The sequence below is a fragment of the Bos indicus genome, chromosome 5 (assembly GCF_029378745.1).
Source record: "Bos indicus isolate NIAB-ARS_2022 breed Sahiwal x Tharparkar chromosome 5, NIAB-ARS_B.indTharparkar_mat_pri_1.0, whole genome shotgun sequence".
NCBI lineage: Eukaryota > Metazoa > Chordata > Mammalia > Artiodactyla > Bovidae > Bos > Bos indicus.
Window position 1 is genome coordinate 48,030,495 of NC_091764.1, and position 25,309 is coordinate 48,055,803.

General features: G+C 37.9%; 1 protein-coding gene across 1 annotated transcript in view; it reads right to left on the minus strand.

Annotated features, from left to right (window-relative positions):
- The window catches only part of HMGA2 (high mobility group AT-hook 2), a 146,773-nt gene that overhangs the window by 116,177 nt on the left and 5,287 nt on the right, over positions 1 to 25,309 (minus strand). Inside the window, exon 3 of the mRNA XM_019960872.2 lies at positions 16,499 to 16,549. Within this exon, the coding sequence (XP_019816431.1) occupies positions 16,499 to 16,549 (51 nt within the window). The remainder of the gene's footprint in view (positions 1 to 16,498; positions 16,550 to 25,309) is intronic.

Consider the following 25,309-nt stretch of genomic DNA (forward strand, 5'->3'; position numbering starts at 1 on the left):
CCCATGTCTATCTCTTTGTGACCCCAAGGTCTACAGCCTGCCAGGCTTCTCTGTCCATGGAATTTTTCAGGCAAGAAATACTGGAGGGGTTGCCATTACCTCCTCCAGAGCATCTTCCCAACAAGGCATCAAAGCCCCCACTCCTGTGTCTCTTGCATTGGCAGGCAGATTCTTTACCACCAAGCCACCTGATCACCAGAACCATGATCAATGGGTTGGAAAAAAGAACACTGTCAGAAAGACCCGGGAATGTTATTACGCAAAATGAAAAAGCTGACAATAAAATTTTATAGATTTTAACAATAACAATACAAGATACCACATTTTGAGGCTTTACCAGGAATCGGACATGTTAGCTAAAACTGCAAGAGAAGGATGATCAGCCTCACTTTACAAAAGAAGAAATTCAGGATCAGAGAGGTAACAACGGCCTAAGGTTAGTAAGAGATAAGACCCAGACTCAAACCCAAATCTGTTAGGACCCAACGTGTGCACACTTTCTGCTACTCCAAGTAGGAAGGTTTATTTTGAAAAAGGACATACCAGATGTTCTCTATCACCATTAGGAACAAGACAAGAGGAAATGAACTGAAAACCGTATAAGGAGAAATTTAGGTTGAACGTCTTAAGACCTTCCTGTCACAGGCGGAGTGATTAAACTTGCACGCCATTACCAAGGGTCCTCAAGAAATCTCCTTTCTAGATGGCTTTTTCACATACGTAAGTTCTCCCAAAGAGACTTTCATGACTGTAAGGAAATCAGTCTAAACATTTTCTCAAAAAATTCATGAGAAGATAAAACCATAAAATAGGACACCTAAATTTTCACGCAGATTCAAAAAGCTGTGTTTGCCTTATGGATATAAAACGTCAGCTTCTCACATGGGGGTCTAAAATCTTATCATAACATATTACTTAAAACAATAGCAAATAGTGCTGAATACACACCATATTTTAATAATCTCAGGCAGAAAATTCTTTATTCATTAAAAAAAAAAAACTGTCAGTCACAAGGGAATTCTTCATACTGTGACCATGTATGGCCAAGTTCTCTCACACTATACAATCTATATATTAATATGATGTATGCAATTAATAGGAAACCATGTGTTGCCAAAGAGTATGATATGAATGAGTTCTCTGTGAATACTAAGGAATCCTTGAGAGGTTTTGACAATGCAAGTAAGGTAACAGAGATATTTTGTTTCTATAATTTCTAAAAAGGGTCCCAATTGATCAACACTGAGATTAGGGATTTAACAGCAAAGCAGACTGGTTATGCATTAGACAAAGTTGCCATTTTTCTGCTTATAATATTATAGAGTTCAAACAATTCTGTGTAGCTCATCAGCTGCCTGAATATCATGCAAACAATACACAAAATCCTAAGCCTGGCTGATTCATTGGTCAATTTTAATGCCTACAAAAGAAGTAGATTACCACTGGAGGAAGAGCATGACCAAATAAAAATACAGACTTAATAAATCATTGTTTTGGTTTGATAGCCTGGAAATGAGCACTCTAAATGGCAAATCCAAATGGAAAGTCAGTAAACTCTATACCACTTCTCTGAAAAGAATTATAGGGATGTGAATTAGGGTAGGGAATGAGTTCATTTTCATCCAATCCATATGGGAAATATATGGTCCAAAGATAAGAAAGGACATGGAAGGATGTAAAAATTAAACATAACCTACTCCTAGAAGAGAAACGGAAAGTTGAGTAAGAGCGCAGGAGAATGAAATGTTATGGGATTTCATAAGTGGTACGAAGAGTCCAGTGGTATGAGAAGCACTACTCACCAAATGCCAGTCTCTCAAGAGAATGGGGGGGCCACAGAGATGGTCATTTGTACTTGCAGTTCCACCCCAGATCTACCAACTGAGAGTGAGCCAGGTCTGCAAATTATGCTTCATCAAAATGCATTAGGGAATTTGTGTGTGTGTGCTCAGCTGTGTCTGATTCTTTGCAACCCTGCAGACTGTAGCTCACCAGGCTCCTCTTTCCATGGGATTTCCTAGGCAAGATAGTGGAGTGGGTTACCATTTTCTACTCCAGGGTATCTTCCCGACCCAGGGATGGAACCTAAGTTTCTTCTGTCCCCTGTATTGGTGGGTGGATTCTTTACTACTATGCCACCTGGGAAGTCCATTAGGGAATTTAAAGACCATTAAAGTTGGGCCATCTGAGAGGACAATGGCAGGAAAGAAAATGTATTTTCTTACTGAGATTCTGTAATGAAGAAATTAGATTCTGGGATCAACTTCAGACACACACTGGGGGATATACGTCTTCTCTGATGTCAGAATCATTTGAAACAGAGAATGATAAAAGACTGCAAAACAAATGGTATTTGATATAGAATAGTATCAGCTATAATCTTTACAATTCCCTGCTCCTCCATACCTCCCTGGGTGTTGGTGCTTCCTGCAATAGGGTGCTCCCTCAAGACTGAAAATATTTGGATTGTCTAGAAACTTGGCCGACCTGCACTTCCTTTATTGGTAATGTTAATGCTTAAACTTCTAAGTTATGTGATATTGCTACCTATGTTATTCCAACTGTGAAGTCCTTATGCCCACGGTGATGTAAACCTAGGGCATTAGATTTCCCCCCAGTGAATCCCTAGCTATAAACACCACTGCTATATGTGTCACTTTAAGTGCTTCAAAACAGCCTTAAAAGAATTCAAAGAAACAGTTATCAACTGATTCTCCTCATCTTTATTTGCAGGTTACTACTAAAAATCAGGAGGGAAGGAAATGGGAGACAGACAATGAAAATGAGTTCATGTAGAAAAAAAATCCGAAACTATCTTTGAAAATTATCTTGTGACGTTTTGCCAATAAAGCTCTTTTCTGTTTTTCTGATGATCCAAAGCTGTGACAAAAAATTCTTTTAAGGTAGAGTGCCAGAGTCTATTTTGGAAAGCAGAATGCTATTTCCAGGGGTGAGCGAATGGAAACATTAATATAGAGCAAGGCGTTCAAAGTCTGCATTGGGCCTGGCTGATAGTGGCTCACAGCGTACTTCTTAAGTGGAAAGGCATAGGCTGGAATTCAAAATCATGATAAACACTGCTTTGATGCCTACAGGTTGTACTTTTAACCCTTGTGTGGGCTCTCCAAAAATACAAATCCTCTGATTAAAGAAGGAACTCAATTCAGATCCACACTTATTACTGGAAACAAAAACTGAAAGGCCATGCTTTATGCACACTAATGAAATACTATCATTCTGTTCACCAGACATTTATTCAGTCTTGCTATGGACCTGAAACTATACTAACATCTATGCTTATGATCTATTGAGTGCTTGTCTCTTGACGAATACAAATTTTTGAAGGCTTCTCATTTAATTCTTACGAAACAATCCTAAGGGATGAGAACTATTATTAACCTCTGTTTTGCACCCAGGGAGACTGGGCTGGTGACAATGAGCAACTTGCCTTGATAAGCTGATAAGGGAACCAGGCAGTCTGAGCTCTTAATCACTTTGCTGAATTCCTTCCTATGTCCTAGGTGCTGAGGGTAAAAAGATAACTACAATGTGCTCGCTACCCTCCCAGAGCTAATTTTTAAATACAAATGGTAGCACGATTCTGAAACATTAAAATATATAATCAAGTCTTTTACCACCTAGTGATCTTTAAATTATTTGATAAATATAAATTAAATTCTTTTTGCAAGAACAAAGAGAGAAAACTAGATGAATGTATGCTAGAATGGCAGCTCAAGAGGATTACTCTGGTCTTTCTGTTTCCCTTTCTCCTTTTCTTTTCGGAGCCTGTATCTGACTATTTAATACCTATCTTTTTATTGTTGTTGTTTAGTTTGTAAGTCGTGTCTGACTTTTTTGCGACCCCATGGACTGAAGCCTGCCAGGCTCCTCTGTCCATGGGATTTCCCAGGCAAGAATACTGAAGTGGGCTGTCATTTTCTTTTCCAGGGAATCCTCCCAACCCACAGACTGAACCCGAGTCTCCTTGCAATAGCACGTGAATTCTTTACCACTGAGCCACCAGGGAAGCCCACCTAATTATTTTAAGTCTAACTTAACTACATATAGGCTTCTCAGCTATTAGCTTCTCAGCTAATCCCACTCCAGTATTCTTTTCTGGAAAATCCCATGGACAGAGGAGCCTGGAGACTACAGTCCAAGGGGTCGTAAACAGTCAGACATGACTGAGCACACATGTAACTAAGTATAATTGAACTATTTTAATAAATCATACATCTGACATTAGCCTGGATATGTGCTGTGGTGATAATGAGAATATAACTCTGAGCCCACCAGTACAACTAATTCACAAATTATATATATATATATATATAGTTAAATTCAAAGCAACATAATCACTTCTATGGAAGGTCTCTTTAATTCGAAAGAGCTCAAAATATTTGAAACCTGGGCTTTCATTTACCCGCACGACATCTGAAGCACAGAGCAGTGATCTAATGAGCTGGCATCAGGTTTCCTATTTGGTTGCGAGCACCCCAAAGGCAGCCTCCACCGATTTTGTTAGCCTCTACATTCCCAGGACCTAGCACAAGCCCTGATCCATAATATTGCCAGAAGACTTTGTTAGACAAATGGAAAGTCATAAAGTCAACAGGTCTCAGAACTGAAGCCCTAGAGTTTAAATGGTCAAGCCAAGAAAGACAAAAGCAAACAAACAAGTGAACCAAAGTGCTTAAGTTTCTTCTCTATTCACACTGTTTGTCTTACATGCTGAGCCTTCTGCACAATATTATGTTCAAAGAGACACTCGAAGTGCATTTTTTTGCTTAATACAGTGAAACCACAGCACAATGTGACGACATGGCTTCCCCTGGTCATAGAGGTAGGGTGAGCTCTATGATCTTCTAACACCCCAACAGGGTGCCTGCTGCTTCATAAGGCAGTCTCCATTTGCCAGAATTTAAACAACTGTCATTTCCCAACCTGCCTCTAATCCAAGACTGCACTCAGCAGGTGGTGCTAGTGGTAAAGAACCTGCCTGCCAATGCAAGAGACGTAACAGACACAGGTTCGATTCCTGAGTCGGGAAGATCCCCTGGAGAAGGAAATGGCAACCCGCTCCAGTATTCTTGTCTGAGAAACCCCATGGAGAGAGGAGCCTGGCGGGATTCAGTCCATATGGTCGCAAAATCCAAGAGTAGACAGTGCAATTCCTCTGTCTTTGAACAGGGACAAAGCCTTGCTAAACCAAGCCTGATCTGCAGCCACTCATCAGTACTAAGGAAAAACAAAAAAAGAGACTTCACTTCCAACAGCATTCTGAAAAAGATATTTTACTTCGAAAATTATAAGAACGAAAATTACAAAGTTTTATAAATGTATTATAAGAATGAATAATGAATAAAAAATAAATTTCAATGTCATAGCTGCACTGAATTTACCCCTGAGGACAGGGTTTGGGGGTGGCTTGGATGTATCAAATCGACAGGTAATCTGAAAACCCTATGTCTGTCATTACTCCCAGCCTCCTTCCCTCCAAGCCTTTTACCAGAGTTGAACCCTGTTCCCAGGCCTGCCCTGCATCTGGTGGAGGCGCTAATGAGCAGTGAAATGGCCAAAGGGCAGGCAGCAGAGGGGAGCAGGAAAAAACACCCCAAAAAAGGGAACAGGAGGCTGAACCTTCTACAAAATCAACAATCAGTCCCTGGATAATAGTGCTGGTAGTAGTAATAAAGGTTTTTATATTTTGCAACTCAAAATGCTTGACAGTCATTAATTATGGATAGACCATTCCTAGTTAAATGGGAGAAAAAGGATTGAGTACATTGAGCAACCTGCCCAAAGGTACATAGCTCATGAAAACCATCTTTACCTATGTCCAGAAAAGAAACAGTAGGTTTGATTAAATACCACTAGACTGACATTTTGCCAAAAATAGTGAAATATTTGTGTCAAGTATGGAAGAGTTTAGAATCAAGAACTCCTTGGTTAAAAAAAAAAAAAAACCAACCCTGAAAAACAGATTCCACTCTTTAACAGAGAACAAAAACATTCTCTTGACATATGGAGTAATATTTTTACCTATATCTTACCTTGTTGAAAATATATATATGGCATGTTAGTGTCATTTATACATGACAGGAGGGTTTCCAGTGTTTTAGAAATATTTACTGCCATCCATAAAAACTCAGATTTGGGGAAACATAAGTAAATAAGTGTATGATAGTAGAGATAAAGTCTTTAATACATTTACTGTCATATAAAATGATCACTGAATTTCATAGCACCTGCCATTTAATTAGAGTGAAACTGAGATAACTACCTTGGCCAAGATTTCACTGATCTGATTATTTGGGTGGAGAAATGGGACATTTATTTTAACTGCCTCCTGTCTATAATCTGCCACTCAGCCACAAGTGGATAACATATTCTTCCTGGATCATAGTTTAATAAAACCGCATGACCGCTGTGGTAGAATCATTTGAGCAGTGGACCCAAAGGTCAATGTCTGAATAATCCTGAATGGTCAGCAGCTGGTAGAAGCCAGTCATGCCAAAATGAACTGGATGACCAAGAAGAGCTAGTTATCAATCTCTTTGTTAAAAATATCATTAACTGAAAAATTAAGAACAGGACTTCAGTACTGAAACAAGCAAAAAAGAGACTGGATCAGAATACTAATGATCAAATCCAATTCTTCCATTCTGAGCATGATTTATTTATTAGTGTTTTCATTATTTCTGGAGAAGGAAATGGCAATCCACTCCAGTACCATTGCCTGGAAAATCCCATGGACAGAAGAGCCTGGTAGGCTACCGTCCATGGGGTCGCAAAGAGTCGGACACGACTGAGCGACTTCATTCATAAAAAACCACATGGCCACTGTGGTAGAATCATTTGAGCAGTGGACCCGAAGGTCAATGTCTGAATAATCCTGAATGGTCAGCATCTGGTAGAAGCCAGTCATGCCAAAATGAACTGGATGACCAAGAAGAGCTAGTTATCAATCTCTTTGTTAAAAATATCATTAACTGAAAAATTAAGAACAGGACTTCAATACTGAAACAAGCAAAAAAGAGACTGGATCAGAATACTAATGATCAAATCCAATTCTTCCATTCTGAGCATGATTTATTTATTAGTGTTTTCATTATTTAATCTTGTAATTTAAAATAAGCATTTTAGGGAATTTTGCAATAAGTTATTTAAAAAGAAAGTTATATACACAATGGAGTATTACTCAGCCATTAAAAAGAATACATTTGAATCAGTTCTAATGAGGTGGATGAAACTGGAGCCTATTATACAGAGTGAAGTAAGCCAGAAGGAAAAACATAAATACAGTATACTAACGCATATATATGGAATTTAGAAAGATGGTAACAATAACCCGGTGTACGAGACAGCAAGGGAGACACTGATGTATAGAACGGTCTTATGGACTCTGTGGGAGAGGGAGAGGGTAGGAAGATTTGGGAGAATGGCAATGAAACATGTAAAATATCATGTAGGAAACGAGTTGCCAGTCCAGGTTCGATGCACGATGCTGGATGCTTGGGGCTGGTGCACTGGGACGGCCCAGAGGGATGGTATGGGGAGGGAGGAGGGAGGACGGTTCGGGATGGGGAACACATGTATACCTGTGGCGGATTCATTTTGATATTTGGCAAAACTAATACAATTATGTAAAGTTTAAAAATAAAATAAAATTAGAAAAAAAAAAAAAAAACAAACAAACAAAAAAAGAAAGTTAATTTAAATCACTTTGCCCCACAGAGTTCTGTTATGGTTTGCCAAAAAAAACTAAACTCCAATTTTATTACAAAATACTGCAAAGAAGGTAGTTTCAGAAAATATAGTTTACCAATACTGAACACCTTATAAGCATCAGAAAATTTGTATTATAATTATTGAGCATATGTCAAAAACTCATGTGTTTTAGAGGAAGCATCTCTAGGTTTTTAAAGCATGTTGTTTTTACATGTTCAAATGAAAAATGGTTTTATCTTCACGTACTCCATTAATAGATGGTTTTTGATGTTCTATCAAAGTCATTTCTTTCCCTCAGTAAAATGTTACAATTATTTGCAATATGCATTATTGGATATTTCTTTCTAATCATAGAAGAAATATTTTCAGTTTAAACAAGCAAGTATTAAATTACAAGTGGCTAAAAGTTTAAAAAAAAGTAAGAAACATCTGGAGGGAAAAAATAATGGAAATGAAAACCCAATGTTTTCAACAGTAGATTTCCAGGTTCTTCAATACATCAATGCTTGGAATATTTAGAAGAAACCCAAAGAGTTTCAATCAGTCTAGTTGTAATAGGTTTTACTCTGATTTAGTTCCTCCCACTTGATTTTAAAATCATAATTTAAGTTTCTAGATTTCTACAAACTCAGAAAAACAAAAGCTCTTGCCACCTATCTAGAATGTTTGACTAACAAATGAAATTACATCACTTTCTCGTGATTACAAGTTCTTTTATAAAAGAAAGACAACTGTCTCTCAAAAGAGATGGAATGGAAATGCATATTTTTAAATCAACATACCGCACACCCCATTACCAAAAGAAGAGAATCAGCAATCTGAGAAAACAGCTGGGGTTTGTTAGTAACTTTCTAGTGACCAATTGAAGTTAAGCTTCAGCATCTGGTACTTGGGTCAATTTCTAGGTCAATTTCAGTATCTCCAGAATGATTTTTTTTTTCCCTTTACAAACCATTAATTCATATTGGGGAGTATTTCCCTCCCGTTGTTAATTTCCTTTCTCATAAAGATACTCTGAAAACAAAACACCTAAAAACATCCCTGGTTCCCACTGATTTATTCTTTATTATCTTGTCCTTGCTTCTTTTCCTCCAGAAGCACTAGCTGCTTCACAAAGCAACATCTGGATGGAGCATTTCATACACAAGGTTAACATCTTTATTATTGCCATGTATTCTTGAGCCTTAGCTCCACTCTCTAAAACTTTTGCCGAATATTTTCCATCAGTAAATCAATTGTGTGATGGGCTCCTTTCTAAGGCCAAAATGAAGAAATACAAATAAACACGAAATGCCTAGTTTCACCTGGCAAAAGGATTGACTAACAGATACCTAAATAGGTTCTAAGAAGCCAGAACAGCTCTGCATGTGCCTATTGAGGCAAACAGCAGAAATTCTACTTTCTGAATTGATGAACAACATATGACATCAAACCTCTAGATTAGCAGGCTTATAAGCTGCAATTTAAATTATTTTCCCTAACTATAAGTAGATTTAAAATGTAATTTAGTATTATTTATAAGCTATTCTTAAACTTGATGATATTCAGCAGCTATATTAAAGACACCACAAAGGGTCCCTGGTGAGTTTGATACATAATTGTCACCTCAGTCCATGTGTAACTATAGGCAGCTATAAGTAATTAGGGTTTAGGCTGTCTGTAATATCTACATGAAAGTGTAGAGTGGAATTAATTATAATGTTGAACATTTATTGAGTACTTACTATATGCCAGACCTTCTATTAAGCCCTTTACATCAAGACCCTATTTAATCCTCACACAACTCTATAAGAAATGTACCACTCTTGCAATCTTTTTAAAGAGGAGGAAACTGGACCTTTCAAACTGAAAACAGAACTACTATATGACCCAGCAATCCCACTCCTGGGTATTTTTCAAAAATATAAAAAATAAATGAAAACACTAATTCAAAAAGATACATGTACCCCAATGTTCACAGCAGCATTATTTATAATAGTCAAGATATGGAAGCAACCTAAGTGCCCATCAACAGACAAATGGATTAAGATGTGTGATATATATAAAATGATGGAATATTACTCAGCCCTAAAATAGAAAGAAAATTTTGCAGGTTATTGCATTAAGTGGAATAGGGAAAGAGACAAAAGACAAACACTGTATGATATCACTTACACGTGGAATCTAAAAAATAAAACTAGTGCTTGTAACAAAAAAGAATTAGACCAATACACATAGAGAATAGGGGCTCCTAGTGGGGAGAAGGTATGCGGGAGGGGCAAAAGAAAGGTAGGTGATTAAGAGGTACAAAATACTGTGACTAAAACAACCTACAGAGATAGACAGTACAACATAGGGAATACAGCCAATATTTTATGATAACTGTAAGTGAAATATAATCTTTAAAAATTGTGAATCAGCATGTTATATACCTGAAACAATGACCTAAAATTAAATAATCTTTTAAATTAGAAGATTAGTTAATCACATATTTAAAATAATCTTTAAAGTGTTTTTTAAAAGGTCATGTAATTTGCTCCAAATTCCAGTGAATCAAGTGATGGACCAGAATTTGAACCCAAGCCACCTGAATCCAAATCCTGAGCTCCTGGCTCAAGAGACCAGTAGAAAAGTCAGGTCCCACTTCTCTCTCCTTCCTTTACCTCTCACTTCCTCCATACCCAAAAGATGTGAAAGTCCGAAACAGCTCATCAGAATAATGGATCTGAAATCTGATTCAAACTTACAAAAAAAAAAAAGAAGGCAAAGGGGAATAAAATAAACAGAATAAGTGAGCTTAAACAAAGTCTAGCTAGTTGTCACTGGATTAGTCAACACTCCATCCCCTAAAGAGCCAAGACTGGCACAAATTCTGCTTCTACAGCCACGTACTTTCGGTTAATCGACTTTGGAGTAACCTACCAAGTACTGATTCCAATCATATTGGATGAGAGGGTTACACTGTACATATCTTCTTCCAGGCCTGTTACAGGACACTATAAAATGTACAAGATTTCTTTTTAAAAGCAAAAGAACTTTTAAAACAAAACAAATGAGGAGAATAAAAGGGGAGCAATTTGTCTTTTAGGTCCTGTACCTAGTAAATCCTGTCAGTTCAAAAACATAGCTCTAATACAGGGAAATCAGTGAATGACACTGTTGGAAAAAATTGAGCTTACTATAAAGTACAAGGCTTATTTCCTATGGAAAATGCAATAATTTATTTCTTTAGTACAAGCTCTCCAGTAAAGAATGCCCTTGAACTCAATGCCTTGCTGTGACCGGCCATGCACACTCTACCCAACAGAATATATATGAGCAAAGAGGAAACACGCTGTCAAGAAAAAAAAATACACAATTTCCTTCTATTTCCTTTTCTAAGTAGAACAACTCTTCTTTGGGGAACAAATCAGGGTCTTGTAACAATTCACTACACAATATTTTCCATTCTCACAGCCAGTAAAAATCAGAAACCAGGAAGGGTCAATGAGGATGGCCCAATTATTCCCAGAAAGGCAGGGGCTTTTGTGGTGGGCACTTCACATGGGGTCCTTATCCAGCCTGAATATCAGGTGCCTGGAATCCAGATCTCCCTCAAATAAGCAAGAATCCATTGAGAAAATAAAAACATGTAGGTCCTTTAATTATTACATATTTTATTCCAGCTTGGCTGAAACACTGGCTGTGTGAGAATGAGTAGTGGGAAATAAAGGCATAAAGGGAGGTGGGTATAGACTGTGGGGACTTCAAAGAGCTAGGGAAGGTTGTAATCAGTTCAGTGGCCAGCTCTGGATCCAGGGGGAGTTTCCATGAAGATCAGTGATGTGAGTATACCCTATGCAGGTTAACTGGAAAACACAGGAGAGCCGAAGGTAGAAAAGGTAGGAAGGCCACTCAAGAGGCAGGATATGGAACTTAAGAGTCCATCGACAGATGAGTGCCTGAAGGAGACGTGGTAGACACAGACAATGGAATATTATTCAGCCAGAGAAAGAAGTCCTGCTATCTGTATGGATGGACCTTGAATACATTAATGCTAAGTGAAGAAAGTCTGATATTGTTTGTGTGGAATCCAAAAATGCTAAATTTATCAAAGGCAGCAGAACAGTGGTTGCCAGGGGCTGGGAGAAGGTACAGGGGTAATGAGGAAATATTGGTCAAAGGGTGCAAACATCCAGTAATAAGTTCAGGAGATTTAGCGTTGTGATTAGAGTTCACAGTACAGTATTATGGGCTTCCCTGGTGGCTCAATGAGAAAGAACCCACCTGCTAATGCAGGAGATGCTGGTTCGACCCCTGGGTTGGGAAGATCCCCTGGAGAAGGAAATGGCAACCCACTCCAGTATTCTTGCCTGGAGAATCCCCATGGACAGAGGAGCCTGGAGGGCTACTGTCCATGAGGTGAGAAAAGAGTCAGATAAGACTGAGCAACTAAATAACAACAATGACAATATAGTATTATATACTTGAAAGTTGCTAAGAGAATAGATCTTAGACGTTCTTACCACAAAAAAAGAAATGGTAATTATGTAAGAGGATGGAGGTGTTAACTAATGCCACTGGGGTAATTATTTTGCAAAAGATAAGTCAAATTAACATGCTGTATTCCTTAAACTTACAAAAGGTCAAGTGTCAATTGTTGTTGTTCAGTTGCTCAGTCTTGTCTGACTCTTTGCTACCCCATAAACAGCAGCACACCAGGCTTGCTTCCCTGTCCTGTACATATTTTATTCCATAAAATATGTTTTGTTTATTCCTGTACCATATTTTATATATCTCTTGGAGTCTGCTCAAACTCATGTCCATTGAGTCTGTGATGCCATCCAAATATCTCATAATCCTCTGTGGTCCCCATTTCCTCCTGCCTTCAATCTCTCCCAGCATCAGGGTCTTTTCTAATGAGTTACCTCTTTGCATCAGGTGGCCAAAGTATTGGAGATTCAGCTTTAGCACCAGTCCTTCCAATAAATATTCAGGGTTGATTTCACTTAGGATTGACTGGTTTGATCTCCTTTCTGTCCATAGGATTCTCAAGAGTCTTTTCCAGCACCACAGTTTGAAAGCATCAATTATATCTAAATAAAGCTGGGTTAGGGCTTTATTTAGATAGAAGCTTGTTGTATTTGCTTACAATGCATTTCATTTCGGGAGAAGGCAATGGCAACCCACTCCAGTGCTCTTGCCTGGAAAGTCCCATGGACGGAGGAGCCTGGTGGGCTGCCGCCTATGGGGTCGCACAGAGTCATACACGACTGAAGTGACTTAGCAGCAGCGGCATTTCATTTCATTTTAGCAACATTAATCTCATTATTTCAAACAACTTATCTATTTCCTATCTTGTTGCCTATAAGAAAGTTTATACAGGTTTTCCTTACTGATGAGTTCAATCGGATATATTCCATTGATGCCATTTTAGTTCTGATGCTTAGAAAAAGGAGAAACCTATATTCTCCTTGCTATAGCCAAGGCATCTTTTTGAAACACAATCTGGTCATTTCACCTCCATGAGCAAAATCATTCAAGCAAATAAATAAAATGTATATGATTTTTTAAACCCTTCCTTAACTTGGTGAGCAAAGTTTCCATCTACCTGTCCAGTCTCATCTCCCACCTGCACCCTTTGATCCCTCTGACCCAGTCACACTGGCTTTTCATCCCTATTCAATGTATTCCCTCCAGCCACAGGGCCTTTGCAAGTATTACTTCTTTTGTCTAAGGTATATTTCAGCTGGTTAGTCACTACAGATCCCCAAGACCACAGCCAAGGATCACCTCAGAAAAGTGTTTACTGGTCTCCCTGATAGCGATCACATCGTCACTGCAAGCCCTGAGAGCACCCTTCTTGCTCCTTCCCAGCACTGAACACAGATGGGAAAGTTACAGTTGTGTGCATAACTTTTCAACTAATCACATCTTCCTCCATCAGGGACAGAGTCTGTTGTTCTTACCATTGCATCCCCTGGAAGAAAGTCAGTGAATACTTGTTGAATGAAAGAAAAAATAAAAAATAAAACAGCAGATCTATATTTGGTGTGTATGCCAACACCAGCTTACTCAATAGTGTGCTCACTAGTGTAATGGAATAGCACTTTTTGACATCTAGGTAAAAAAAGGCTTGGGATTTCCTGGGTGGTCTGGTGGTAAAGACTTTGCCTTCCAATGCAGGGGGTGTGGGTTCGATCCCTAGATGGGAAACTAAGATCCCACATGCCTTGTGGCCAAAAAACCAAAACTTAAAAACAGAAGCAATATTGTTACAAATTCAGTAAGACTCTAAAAATGGTCCATATCCAAAAAAAAAAAAAAAAATCTTAAAAGGAAAAAAGAGGCCTTGCTTGCAGCTTTCTCCTCACTGGGGAGAACATGGAAGGCCAGAGTGCATGCTAGAAGATTGACTACCTACCCTGAGACCACCAAGGTGCAAAGGCTATGTGTGTGGATGCTCCAGAGGACACTCTCAGACGCATCCAGACTTTAAGCCAATCCTGCAAAAGCACCAGCCCTGTGAGTGAAGATACTTCCAGATTCTGCCCCAAGCATGAAAGGTACCCCCGCCTGCCCCACACACACATCCAGAGTCTCTTGAATCCTCCCAGCTGAAGCCCCAGACATCCTGAATTAGAAACAAGCCTTTCTGTTTCTGTTGTGCCCTATCCATATTCCTGACACAAAGAATCCATGAGAGTTTTGTTTTTTTTCCTTTCTACATTATTAAGTTTTGGGGTGGTTGATGAAACAGTAATAGGTAACTGGAACCATATGTCTAACAAGAGAGGTAATAAACCCACTGGTTATGGAGCCCACACCTGGAATATGATACTAAGTTCTGGGTGACATATTACAAGAGACAAAGAAAACAAGCACACTCAGAGGAGAATAAGAATGTTTCTTTATGGGGAAGAGCTAAAAGGTTTAGAGATATTCAAACCAGGAAAGAGAACAAAGAGTATATATGTTAATTGCCTTCAACTATCTGAGGAGCAATCACAAGTAAAAGTAACAACAATTACTCTGTATATTCCTAGGAGGGAGGCCTAGCAAGAGTGAATGGAAGTTACAGGGAGTCAGATGGAAGTATTTTCTAATGTCCAGAGCTTTCCAGGAAAGAAGAGGCAGCCTTAAGAGGACATGAGTTTCTTAACATAAAAAGTAATCAAGCAGAGTCTAGATGATCACCACCTGGTGGGTTGGTTTGGAGAGAATTCATATCTGGACCAGAAGGTTTTGAATGAAATGCTCTTACTTTAAGTCTACCCTGCAACACTGAGATGTTTTTAATCTAAAGATCATCCCCATTTCCTTGTGCTAAGAAATCTAATCCTAATACATGTTGAGCAGAGGGGAAAAAAATACAAGAAGATGAATAAACTGAATGAAAGGCAATACCAAAGTATAAATAGAAAGGGATGCAGAATTCTTGATGGGAGAGGAATGGCAAACTAATAGGAAAATGCAATCCAGCAGAGCAGCAAAGGAACTTTGGAAAAAGATGAAGCATGAAGACGGAACCACAGAAGAGAGAAAAGGAAGGCTAAAGATCCCATCATAGATGATCCTGGGTAGGGAAGATGCCTTCATCTTTCTTGAGAAATGGTTTTATTCATTTTGAGACTTGTCTCCTCTGTCACTGGGAAAGACAGACCAGAAGAGCATGGTAATGTAGCAGTATAAACAACAAGTTTCAAGTGGTAAAATTAGCAAAGCCATCCCATGTGGCTTAACCAGTAAAGAATCTGCCTGCTAATGCAGGAGACACGATTTCAACCCCTGGGTCAAGAACAGAGTTGTCATTTAGAATGACATCACTCCAAACGAGGGCTTCCCTGGTGGCTCAACAGTAAAGAATGCAGGAGACCTGGGTTCTATCTAAAATCCCATGAACAGAGGAGCCTGGCGAGTTATAGTCCATGGAGTCGCAAAGCATTGAACACAGCTTAGCGACTGAGCATGCACTTTCAGCAACCAGTGAATTTCTGACTTCAGAAAGAGTCAGGATCTGTGTGCCTATGCAGTCAAGTAAGCTTGCATGGAAGCCACTGTCAGTATGTAAAAATGACCACTAAGGGAAGCAAGAAAATCTGGAGATTAAAACCTGGTTTCCTAACAAAGGCAATGTGAAAAGGAAAACACAAACCACCTAGAAAATGAGATATGTCCAAAGCCAAGTCATCCAGGAAATAGTAACAATAAGAAATGAAAAGAAAGAGGTAAAAAGTTATCTCAGACACACATTTCATCTGAATTTTATCACCATTTGTAATCAACTTCCAACATTTCATAAAACCCTTTAACCTTAGTTACTCAACCCACGGAACAAGTCATCTCATTGTTACCGCATTTGAAGGAAGAGTGGAGACTCTTTTCATGTTGATAAGAGGTAGAAAAAGGAGACACTCCCAGGAAAGAAAAGTGTTTTGAGTAAACTCCTGGAGCCTGAGGGTAAGGAATGGTGGTAATCTGCCTTAACCCTTTCAAAGATTCATCAAACCAGAAGTTAGAAATTAATGTAATTGATAAAATAAAATTTACTGTACAATGCAGGGAGCTCAAATCTGGTGCTCTGTGATAACCTAGAGGGGTGGGATGGGGTGGGAGGTGGGAGGGAGCTTCAGGAGGGAGGGAACATGTATATAGATAAGGTTGATTCATGTTATGGTAGAAATCAACACAATATTATAAAGCAATTATTCTCCAATTGAAAATAAATAAATTAACAACAACAACAACAACAAAAACCCAGAAATTTTTCATTACAAAAAAAGGACACGAATTTTATCTTATTACTCACCCATTTCCTAGGTCTGCCTCTTGGCCGTTTTTCTCCAGTGGCTTCTGCTTTCTGCAAAATGAAAAAGGAAGTCATATCATTTCCTACCTGACATTTCTTGTAAGTGCTGCACCAAGGACCCATTCCAAGTAAGAATGTTCTGGTTTGCAGACGAGGAATTGACATTGCTTTAACAATCTCAGTCTTCCTGAAGGCTCATCTTCTTCATTTTTCATTCCATGATGCAAAGAGAGATCTAGGCAACCCTCACCCTAATAGACTCCTGGAATGATCTCTGAAATGCATGAAAATGCTTTTAAAAGGCCATTTTGCAGTAGTTTCCTGGTGGTCTAGTGGTTGGGACTCCAGGCTTTCACTGCCTGGGCCTGGGTTCAATCCCTGGTAAGACACAACAAAAGATCAAGAGAACAAGGATGGAACAAGACAGAGATCCCATAAGTTGCATGGTGCAGGCCCCGCCCCCCCCCCCCCCCCAAAGAAAGCCATTTTATCCTTATTTCTGACTGTAATAAAAACAGGAATTCCCATATATCCATAATTATGTAAAGTAAGATTTTTAAAAAATGTTTCTTAAATGATTTTCTTTCCATAGCCAAACTAAAATTATGAAAATTAGCACTATATATTACTGCACAATTTACAAAGTGCACTGTTAATCAGAAGCAAATCTAAATGTGAGTGAAAATATATAGGCTTCCAAATCAAAGAAACAAATATTAGCACACCTCTACATAGTTCATTTCCTATTCTTTGCCTCAAACAATCACCTATCAGTTCACCCAAAGCCGAGAAAGCAAAATAAGCTGGCAGAAATCATCAATGTTTATCTCTGAGATAGAAACTAGGGATGCTAAAAATAATAATTAATAAAGAATGTATATTATTAACAATTTCATACTCAACATAGACCTGACATGAATATATTTCTAACTCCCTTGAGAGTTTGTTTCATTGCTTTGCTTCACAGAAGATTTTTCTGGTATCACAGCTATTTCTTCCCTTTGAGTAAGATTTTAATACCATAAAGTAATTTCTCTGTTTATCACCCCCTACTGTAATCCCCAAATTCACCAACACACACCATCATACACTCCTATAAAAATACGTTTACAATTTTCATTTCCAGAGCAAAAAAAACTTAGTACATACTCTTCTGTGTATGAGAATCTTCTCAAGGCTCTATAAACACCAAAATACAGGGAACCTGAGCCAGGATAACTTGTTTTACATTTTACTTCTGTCACCTGCGTCAGCAGACAGTGTATTTGGTACAATGATACTACAATTTCCTATTGTATAGTATCTGTCTACACTGTCGGATGACTCTCTCCTCAATCAGCCTGGTAAAAACAGATGGAGGTAGATGATAGATACAAAGATCCACAGATACATAGGCAAAGTAAGACTTCTACATCACAAGATTTTTCACCAAATCGTCTTGACCTGGCATTAATCTAACAGGTTCCGTGAATTATCCGAAACTTCGTCTGATTATAATCCTAGTGCATATTTATCAAGTATTTTAAGTACCCTAGGCACTGGGCCAAGTCATTCGCATGTGTTACTTTAATCTTTACAACAGCTGTGTAGGCAGCTATTGTTATTTTTCTTATTTTGCAATAAGCAATTAAGTCTTAAATAGACAAGGTGAATAATCCAGTTTGCACACGAAGCAGATTTGAACCCAGTTCTGCTGGACTCTAAAGTCCAGACTCTTATTCTCCTAACAATGCTACCTTCCTTTAGCATTCATATATTTGCTACTATAAAAAGACATCTTAGTTAACTGAAATTATCACTGATTCAGCTCCAGCTAAGCATCAGATTTGGGCACTCTGAATCACAGTAGTAGGGGTTACTACTTTGAATGGTTCCACAAAGGAATCATTTCTTCTCAGGGATTGGTAGCCTTGTCTTAACCTTCAGTCAGAAGGGCATGAGTTAAGTGAAAACTAGAAGTGCCCAGCAAATCACATCTTCTTTCTGAGTGTTGTCTCCAAGAGAGAGAGAGGAACACAGACCACACTCTGGAAAGCTAAGGCTCAAATCTCTGCTCTGCCATGTTGGCTTTACGACTTTGGGCAGGTCCCTGAAAACCTTAATTTGGGTTCAGGTGTGAAATGGAGATAATGCCTCCAGTGAGAAGTGATGTGGCCGCCATAAAGGAGGTGTTCAATAAATGTTCTTTCACTTCTAATGCAATCGAACTCTTAAAGGGAAAGTTTCCCTTCAAGTTAGTCCAATCTCATAGAAGGTTCAGTCAACGCAAATATTCCATTACACCCATCTGTCACCTTAAGAATGAAGCTTTTAAGAAACCCTCTGGTTGGTACATTGTGAGTTATAGGAGTACAAAATTCCCTAATACAGAAGCAGTGTCTGATTTAATCTTTAGGAGTGACTGTAAGATTGCACAGTTTACTCAGTAGTAAATTATACAAACATGGAAGATAGAAATCCTTTTTAATGGGCCTGGGGATGGTAGGTGTGGTTGAGAACAGGAGTCTGCTTGAGATCTTAAAGGCTAATGGCACGTCTATGCTAGGCTTTTCTGTATGGTGGTTATGCTCCCAGATCCATGATGTGATCGGGAGTACCTAAAATCTGTTGAAGAGGGCTGTTTTCTAAAAGAGGGTTGTTTCACTACATTTCAGAGTTAGAGAAAGCAAATCTCTCATAGAGCGAGAAAGCCCAGCAAAGGAGAAGACTTTAAACCGAGCTTCCCATTTACAAAAAGTCTCTTCAAAAATAAAATTTGCACCATTAACTGAAGGGCAAAGTATCCTGATTATCACTTGAACTTGTTAAAAGTGAACTTGCTCCTTGGTCTTGGGGCCAGTATTACATGTAAGCTGAAACCCTCTTCTGAGACGACATCTAGAAGAAGCACATTAGCTGTGCTGTGTGGCGGCGATCTGGGAGGTTTTCATTGTTCCTTAAAACCCACATTATTTAATCATTCTGATCAAACTTCACAAAGCCTGTAAAACCAGTTAGGATTTTCATTTGTAAACCAGCATAGATCCAGGAATTTTACATATTGGAAAACACTGGCTTTAACATTTTTTTTCCTGTGTTTAATGCTCTTCAGGATATTATTTTTCAATAGAAAACAAACAAAACATTTCGGAGGCCTGTTTTGTTTTTAATATAACAACATATGCAATACTGTGGAAGCGTATATTTGGTTTTCCTTTGCCAGACTGGAATTTGGTTCCACGCTACAAACCCATGTATAATTCAGACAATAACTTACTCTAAATACTTAACTGCTTATCTCAGGGTGGGTGAGTAGGGAGAGACGGTGGGAATTCTGCATTTGTAAGAACTGAATTTCAGACTATTATCAGCACCGTTACATTAACATTTGCAACTGTCATTATTTTAGAAACGTTATTCGGTCTTGACTTGTCTTCATTCATATTTTTGCCTTTTTAAAGAAGTTCAGATTCAGAACTGTAGATTCATGAGGGTTGGGAAGAATTTTAAGTAGGAAATGTAATTATTTCTGCCCCTAAGAAGTTCTGGTACTCCAGGCTCTTAAATGTATTAGCACTAAAAAATTAATTAAGAAAGGAAACTCATCTAGCAAATAGAACTCTTGAACTTGGAAAGGGTTATAGCATTAGTGTTTGGTGCATAAGATGTGCTCACTCCATATTTATTGCATGAAGGAAGGACGGAAAATCACTCTGGTATTTATATCACCTGTGTGTCGTTTCCCTCTTGCCATCAGAATCTACAGCTTGGGAGGGCTTTAGAAGACATTTCATCCAGCCCCTTCATTTAACAAATAAAAAAACTTCTGGCTGTGCCATGATCTTCAAAGGTACAGCCTTCTGGTTTACTTGGGGGCCAGAAATTTGTGAGGATGGGTTGCAGTGGGCCCACACTTCCAATCCCTTTATAAGCTTGTATAGAACTGCCCAGCAAAGGTTTCTCAAAACCTAACTTCCAACCTCTCTTTCTGGTTATTGGAGAAAACATAATCTACCTTGTAGCAAATATTTCACAAGGTATTTGACAGCACATAATATGGAACGATCCTAAGTTTTAAGAACTGGATTTGAACTCAAATCCAGATGCTCCCATTTAGGACAGCTGAACGTTAGACATGTCACAGTCCACGTCTCTGAATCAGTTTTCTCATTTGTGGAATGAAGACCACAAAGCCTACCATCAGAAGATTAACAGAGCTAAGGTACATGTAAGATAAGGCTGATAAAAGTTAAAGCACTAGGTAGAAAAGTGTGAGTTGCTCAGTCGTGTCCAACGCTGCGACCCTGTGGACTGTAGCTGCCAGGCTCCTCTATCATGGGATTCTCCAGGCAAGAATACTAGAGTAGGTAAACCAGTGTAATTTCTTAATTCCCTCCATATTTTAAAATGTTACTCTTAAAAAAAATACCTCCCTGGGGGTCCAGTTTTAAGACCCTGTGCTCCAACTGCAGGGAGCACAGGTTCAATTTTTGGTGAGGAACTAAGATCAAGATCTCACACACCCAAATGAAAGGCCAAAAAGTAGAAAACAACAACAACAACAAAACCACCCTCCCAATTCTGTAAGTTTTCAAAGAAATGAGTGATTTTCTGAGCATTGTCTTACTTATGTAGGGCAGCTATTACTAACCCCCCAACCTGGCGATTAAGCAATCTATCCATGTGTTTAAGTGGTGGAATTGAGACCTCATCTGATTTTAAGGCAATAAAAGGTCTGTTCTTCTGGGAGACAGTCCCATATAAAGTAGCCATGGGGAAATGTAGGGCTTTCCTGGTGGCTCAGATGGTAAAGAATCTGTCTGCAATGCAGGAGGACCCAGGTTTGATCCCTGGGGGAAATTGTATTAAAAAAAAAAACAAACGTCCAGGGTGAAAATCAAATGAGTAGTTAAGACTAAAATATTTCTGAGTTTCCTATAAAGACATAGGCAAAAGCTGAGACTGGGAACCAAGAGCAATATCTACTTCTGACTTCTGGGTCAAATTTAGATAGCTATTAATCTTTTTGTTATTCTAAATGCTCACAGCATACTGTGATAAATGCATGGAAGTCAAAATGCCCCTACTCTAAATCAGTCAGCGAGTCTATACACAAACACACAAAAGAGCCAGAGAAACGATCAGCTTAGTGGTACCCTGCTTTGTTTTCATGTATTTTTACAAATATATGTATATATGACTAAGACCTACAGACTTAAGAGCAAATGGAGCCACCTAAAGAAGTATAGAAAGTCACATTTATTTCTTTTCGTAGTTCTTTCAAAAACACAGTGTAAATCAATGTGCTTGGTAATCAAAATCCACTGAACTGACTGTCACACTAAATGATAAGTAATTCTCACTTAACTTTTATGCTAATCTAGTTCGATGAGTTTCCAAACTGTACGTGCAACCATTTTCAGTCTTTAAAAAAAATTACAATCTTTCCATCAGGACATATTTTCGAAGAGGAAATAAAAGTGAATTCTATCATCCATTGTAGTTCATGCTCATTTTCCCCAAGGAAGTCCTTGTTGTCAACTCCCATGTCATTATTTACACATGCCTGTCTTCACTTATACAAATACAAAATTAAAGCCAAGGCCAAAATGACAGGAAAAGCTATTTTCAAAGTTTAGGATTCTCCTCTTTAAATGGTTCTTTCTTTCTCTTTTGTAATCAGAGAAATCAATAGCAACGATATGAGAGTTCACAGGGGTGACCTTCCAAGCAAACTGTTCCCTACGTTATCCTGGAGAAAAAAAAATGGCTGTGACTGCTCCTTGCTGAATCAATTAGAAGATGCCATTCAGCAATGTTCAGTAGATTAAAGCAATATCGAATAATAAAGCAGCAGCCTAAAATGGAATCTGTTCTCCATTTACCTTTTTCTCCTGGTTGGCAGAACAAAAACTCAAGAGCTGAAAATTTCAGAATTAAGGATAGTAAAATTCATTGTTCTACCCTTGTGCCAAACTATATGGTTCCCAAGTGAGTTCTGGAAACTGCAGAAATTCAGGTAACAAGATAAGATAGGTCTGAATGATTTAACTAACATAAAATGTTCTTCAGCACCCATCTAGTCTTTAAAAAGAACTGAAAAGGAAACAGAATACCAATCTGGAGTGTTCTCTTGAGCAAAATGATCTGTTGAGACCTTGAGATAAAAATGAGCCAGAGTTGGAGGTCAGTCAAAGTAATGAGAGGCTTTCGATGAAAAAGTTCAGAATGATAACTGCCAAAGAAAGAGATTTCTGGGTCCCCTAAAGTAAAGGGACTTCAGAAAATAACTCAAATGCATTTCAATCTTCCATATTTGGATCATAATCTACGATGACTCAAAGGCATTGTGAAAGAGAATTTACTGATACATTAAGGCTCCGTCCTCTCTGGCAAAGAGAAGTGAAAAAAAAAGGAGGCAACTGTTTAGGTAGAACAGCCTAAAATACCAAGATAATGGAGAAACAACTGGGCTTTATGTAACTCCACCTGACTGGACTCATCTGTATCCTTGAGCCCTGAGTCCCAGTGGAAATTGCTTGCCTATAAAAACACAAAGGAGTTCAAACTAAGTCATATTAGTAACATAGAAGCTATAAGCTGGAATTGTACCACAACTTCCAATACAATCTTTCCCTGACTTACCTATAATGATGCTTTTGGTTCCTGTCTTCAGTTGGACCTACTATATCCTGCAAAAAAATCATGCCCTCACTCAGCATCTGTGCTTGAACATTTGTCTGAAATGATGAGGAAACCCCATTCTTTCCTCCTAAAATATCTGTGCATAGTGTTATTAATCATTTGTGAAAAATCAACCACTTTTCGAGGAAGGAACATGATTAGAAAAGGAACAATTTCTTTATTTCTTTACAGTATCCAATTCATATCAGGTTTTCTTTGTATAGGCAAATGGAAAATATAAATCAAGTGTTTGTCTGAATACATTATTTGAAGTACACTTTACCTAAACCCTATTTTTATTTTGTGCCTTTTCTCTTTACTACACCTAAAGTCCAAAGGAAGTTTAGGAACGTCTATGATATGAAGGAAGGCTATCTCACACCTGAGATCTATTTTATGTGCAGTTCTTTCAATTAAATTTAATTCAATCCCAGAATTTTTTTTTTCCTAAAAGTACCTGAAAGACAATTGGCTTGAGACTTACAGATGACTTTGACTTCTAAGAAACCCTGCCAGTGTTCTTTTATGATTAAAAAGCCACAACAAAAACCCTAAAGATTATATCTTTCTACTTTCCAAACATGAGAAATATGAAAATACAAAATATTTTCATCCAGCACAAACAGGAGAGGAAAACAAAATAAAACAAAAAGGAAATTAAGAGGCAACTGGTCACAGGTATATCTCAAACTAACACATAAATAAAAAGGTCAAGACACACACATATGCATACTCAACATGAATAAATTATTTATTCAGGAAAACATTAACTTCTGATCTTTTATTAAGATAACAATATGACTCTGGTTCAGGGATGAATTTTGAGCACTCAGACTGGTGCTCTTGGGAATAACTAGAATTTCTACATAATGGTTATCCATGAGAACTTGTCATAATGGACTAGAAGCAAAGTCAAGAATAGTTACATTCTCTTCCAAAAGTTCCAAGCATAACAAATTGTGTTTTCATAAATGTTTGTTTTTTGTATTACACAAATCAATTTTATATTGAATGTGGCCTGAAATTAAAGTGATAGCTAATTTAGTAGTCCTCCATTTGGTCTTTCAACTTTCCACACGCATTGTCAAGTTTCACATTGCTAATTTTCCAACAAGCAGTTTTGTTTTCAAATGCCCCAAGGCCAGTTACTGAGTCCAAACACTTACTTTTCTTTGTAAGTAAAGAAATTTTGAGCAGCAAGAAAATTTAAACATACAGCATCATCAGGATCCCATGTACATTGCATCTTCTCTAATTTTAGAGCTCTGTTCTCTTATATACTTACCAGTTTTTGTTATATATTTTCCATTATGATGAGCTTTGGTTTGCAGGAGAATTCCCAATTTATTAATCACAGAAGACTTCTCATCCCTACCCTGGTCAGTCTAGCAGGGTATGTTTATCTTACATGATATGAACAATGTAACTTTTTCCAAAAAAATTGCTTTTCAAAGTCCTAACAAAAATATGCTTTGTTAGAATACAATATATGTTTGACAAAAAATATGTTTGATAATCATGTTTATATAAGGTAAAAGCAAACTCAATAAATACTGATCTGAAACTGAAAATACCTTAAGTTTACTCATGCCATGAATAATTCATCAATGTCATTCATTATTTTGTGAAGTATTATCTTTTCCAAATGAAGCGTAATTTATAAAACTGAAGAACTATAACAGTCATGTTCTGAGCAAAAATATTTATCCAGTTTTATTAGAAAGGGAACTTTTATAACAGAAGTGTGTGAAATAATTTTGTCTGGAAGAATGGAAGATTTCAGAGAAAACTTTGCTTGGGAAAAAGAAAGCCTACTTCTCGTTTGGAAGTTGTAATGTTATGTGCACACACATGAAGAATTATCAGAAAGATGAGTAGCCTAAGGGTCATTTATAAACACCTATCACCAAAGTAACTAAAAATAAGTTACACCTTACTTGGGAAGAGACCAACTTTCTGTTATTTTGCTTTAAGTGGTAAATTAGGTACAAGTCTCATCTTTCCTTTTGTCAACATAAGATTTTGTTAGTGGCAAACTTTTCAAAATGAAGAAAAGGTGATAGAAGCATATCTTGAACTCATTCAGAAAATGTAATACAGTTAAATCTGAGAGATAATTTTCCCTCTTTTGTATTAAATTTTAAATAA